The sequence below is a fragment of the Denticeps clupeoides genome, chromosome 18 (assembly GCF_900700375.1).
Source record: "Denticeps clupeoides chromosome 18, fDenClu1.1, whole genome shotgun sequence".
Lineage (NCBI taxonomy): Eukaryota > Metazoa > Chordata > Actinopteri > Clupeiformes > Denticipitidae > Denticeps > Denticeps clupeoides.
The window spans coordinates 3,993,054-3,997,170 of NC_041724.1; the positions used below are offsets into that span (position 1 = coordinate 3,993,054).

The following is a 4,117-nucleotide window of genomic DNA, read 5'->3' on the forward strand; positions in this document are numbered from 1 at the left end:
TTTCTTTTTCATGCTTTTTTTGTTGTGATTGGGCCACAGATGGAATCTGGGTTTTGCTTAAACCAAGTAACAGTGTTTGTTGGAATATTTTTTACTCATGAAGACACAACTGCAAGAGTCTTAATAGAAATGAAATAGCAGCAGTGAGTAGAATCAAATTAAATAGATTATGAAATAAATTTCATGGTCTGTTTTGCTATGATCAGACAAAAAGGCATGCACCCTCTAAAAAAAGTCAAACTTATACAAAGTCAGTTGTGGCGCAAAGAACACACAGAACTCCAAACTTTATTTACATTTATGGCATTTATCAGACGCCCTTATCCAGAGTGACTTACAATCAGTATTACAGGAACAGTCTCCCTGGAGCAATTTAGGGTTAAGTGTCTTGCTCTGGGACACGATGGTAGTAAGTGGGATTCGAACCCGGGTCTTCTGGTTCACAGGCGAGTGTGTTACCCACTAGGCTACTACCACCCTGCGCGTGTGCGAGACCAACACAGTTTTATTTTGCCACACTGATACTGGACAGTTATAACAAAAATACATGTTTCAGTGAAGGGATTGTCATTGTGATACCCTGCAGCATGGCACATATGCACACACCGAAATGTGTCCTCTGCTTTTAACCGTCACCCTGGGTGAGCAGGTGCTCAGTGGCACCTTGGCGGATCGGGACTCGAACTGGCAACCTTCTGATTACCCGCTTCCTTAACTTCTAGGCCACCACTGCGTCTTGTAGTTTCCATGCTGTCTATCGGCATTCATTGACTGTCATGGCTGCCCACCGCTCACTAAGAATGGTGGTTAAATGCAGAGGACATGTTTCACTGTGTGCGGTGTTTCACAATGACAATCACTTCACCTTCACACACTTCCTGCTCACACCTTTTAGCTTCAGCCTGCTGTGCAGTTCTCTGGGTTGGTTAATCAGACCAAACAAGACGAGAGAAACTGACCGGATGGAAGATGGAAGACGTTAAAATTGATATTTGCTGCTTTTTGCAGAACCCCTACACCAAACTGACACGGCGAGAGGGACAGCGAGGACAAGCGAGCTGCAGTGGCTGTTAGCGGAGGGTTTGTACGAAATTATGCTCCATGAAAAACCAAGGATTTGTCCAGTTTTAAAGGCAGACATGATGTGATGAACATCTGCAATAGTGTCACATTAATCTAACACACTTTTTTTGAAGGGGCTCCATCATCTCGATCGGCACGTTTTCTTATTGTTTGTAGAAAGATGAAGATTTATGCTGTTTATCTTTCCCATGACGGCCTTTTATTGACACACCATCAGACACTCATTTTGGCCACAGAGCTCCCATCAGACGTTCCTCTCGGGCCGTAATTACATGCTACGTGGCCTAAATTTGCGCTCCCTCCCCGCATGTTTATTCTGTCTATTTTCCCCATTTTTTGAATGCCTCAGGATTTAGTATTTCAGTAAAAACGCTGTTTTGCTCCTCGTTTTTAGCAGGAAAAAAGGAAACGAGTCCCCATCATCGTGCATCCTTCGGTTCGCCGCAGCACTCTGGCAAACCACCCGATGTTCGCGGAGAGCCATTTACCAACAAGGGCCCCCTAAAAAGCTGCGGCCGCGGCCTCCTGATGCCACATTGTTCTAGTGGGTTTTTTTTTTTGTTGTTTTTTTGTTTTACCCGCTTTCAGTGGAGCGTGATTCCGATTCTGAGCTCAAACACCCTAAAGGCGAGGAAACTTGAGCAACGTCGCCCCAATATAGATGCTGTGTAGAATTCGGCACACTTTATACAATGTTCACTAAATTGGTTCCATGTGTCCATAACATCAAGAGGGGTGTGTGTGTGTGTGTTTGGGATAAATAGCAGAGTTTGGACTCTGAGAGGAAACAGACACAGTTCGACTGCATCATGCAGAGCAGCGTGGGTGCCCTCCTCTTCCTCACCCACTGCCTGTGGGCGGCCGAGGGTCAACTGACCCACGCAGACCGGGTCTGGGCCGATCCCATCAGGTTCCTCACCAAGGCCCGGGACGCCTGCACGATGAGCTTGACGGGCCAGCGGGACCTCACCAAGATGCGGGTCCACTGCCGAGGGCCGAAGCGCGAGTACTGGTGCGAGTACGAAGGCCGGCCGCAAGCGTGCCGCTCCTACAGCAAGAACCCGCGCCACTACTTCACCCAGATCATGTGGGACCTCCGCAAGCTCCACGACGCGTGCCAGGCCCGCCGCACCATCAAGCCTCAGATGTGCAAGAGGGCACCGGACGAGGCGCAGATGGTCTTCACGGCCTCCTCCGCTTCCGGCCCGTACAGAGCTCCGCCGACCAGGCCCCGACCGTTCCAATACGGCGCCACCACGACTCCTGGCCCGACACACCCTCCCCCGCTGACCGAGGCCCAGAAGCTTGCCCAGGAGAAATGCTGGAAGTCCTTCTACCGCGTCTGCGCCTTTTTTATCGGCCTCTTCCGGAACTGAGAGCGGGGAGGTGAGTTCTGAACGTTTGCTATAAATACAGACATTTGCTGTTCTTTCGGGTTTTTTTTATTAATTTTTTGTTGCAGGTTTTTTTTTTTTTTTACAGACATTATGTTTGAAGACAGGTGGATCGTTCGTCCCTCAGTTGTGGAAAAGAGTTCGGCAGGGAATGGATGAGATGCTGGGACGTGTCCTGCAGTTGGTGCCACGCCTTCTTCTGTTTTGCTCGACATTATGAAATATCTTGTCTAGAGCTTGAGAACATTTATTGGCTATCGAATAAATAAATAAACTGAAAATACGACAATAATGCAACAAAAATGACACTTAAATAATAAAATAATCATAAAATAATTGATCTGATCATCATGTTGTAGACGGTGTATTTGTGTTTCTATGGCTGACACAGAAGTATAAAAAAAAAGTTGATATCTTTTTCCACATCTGAAATCAATTTACCTGAAAGACATTTTCCTTCTTTGTTACCATGGTTACTGACATTAAATAAATAACCAGGTATTCTATAATGAGAACCATGGCGTAGATTTGGGAAAGCATACATTTTCTATGATTTATGTATTTATATTTGAAATGCCTATTAATGTAAATGTCAAATGATTATCTTGCATTAATGTGCATGTGTTTATATGATTATGTATAAAGGTTTGAATACAAACATATTTGCTTATTATGTGTGTTTTTCCCTTATTTCATACACTATTCAGTAAAAGTTGCAGATGAAGTGTGCTCACAAAATGCAAATCAAAGATTATATCCTGTACCTCCTAGAGCACCTACTGGTTCTATAATATGTATAGATTAATGGGGTTGTGCTTTATTAAAAGCACCAGATATTGTGCTTCTATGATTTTGCATTCTGCTTCTCAAGAACACCAAATTTTGCACAATAAAGAGTTAACCCCCCTCCCCCAATCCCGACCTTGACCCACAAAAATATGAACACCACACAAGGGTTAGCCAAAACTAATCCAATATGAAAAAACTATTCTTGTTAAATTTGCATTGAAAAAGGCTTTTAGGTGGCATTGTATAGAAAAAATGGTTAAACCTGGAGTCTGCCTAAAATATGTGTTTTAGTGGCATTTGGCCAGGAGGGGGCCGTCGTGAGCCGTCCGGACATTCCAAAGCCACCCCAGTCACTCCGGAAAACAGCTTTATGATTCTGTAAAATATGACCGCCTGAAGTAAACAAAATGTTCATAAAAGTCTGAAATATGCAGCATGTTTGAAGGCCGAGCCAAACGAATGCACTTCACATTGCTGCAGTTTAATAAAGAATAATAAAAAAAAGGCCAGTCTCTTCCCAGAACGCACTTCACACGTCACAAATGCACTTCACATTGCTGCAGTTTAATAAAGTATAATAAAAAAAAGGCCAGTCTCTTCCCAGAAATGGCTGTGAAAGAAATGCAATGTCTGACTGTACTGCGAACAGCACGTCAAGGCCCGGTGATGTGCGCCACATTCATTTTGTTCTGTAGTGTTAGTGTATTAAATACATATATCTCAGTCTTTGATGGAGAGCGAGAGAGAGAGAGAGAGGGCGAGAGAGGGCGAGAGAGGGAGGGAGGGAGGGAAGGAGGGAGGGGGTCTATAAAAAGCTCCTGAGCACTTTCAGGTGTTCCAGAGCAATAAAA

General features: G+C 44.6%; 1 protein-coding gene across 2 annotated transcripts; it reads left to right on the forward strand.

Moving 5' to 3' along the window:
• Positions 1–1,796: 1,796 nt before the first annotated feature.
• fgfbp2a (fibroblast growth factor binding protein 2a) lies at positions 1,797–3,150 on the forward strand. 2 transcript variants are annotated; one of them, XM_028959681.1, is made up of 2 exons: positions 1,797–2,469; positions 2,566–3,150. In XM_028959681.1, exon 1 carries the CDS (start codon positions 1,893–1,895, stop codon positions 2,457–2,459), a length of 567 nt encoding a protein of 188 aa, XP_028815514.1. In that variant the 5' UTR covers positions 1,797–1,892; the 3' UTR covers positions 2,460–2,469; positions 2,566–3,150. The 2 variants fall into 2 exon arrangements, with proteins under 2 accessions (XP_028815514.1, XP_028815515.1); XM_028959682.1 differs by having other exon boundaries at positions 2,581–3,150.
• Positions 3,151–4,117: the final 967 nt, after the last annotated feature.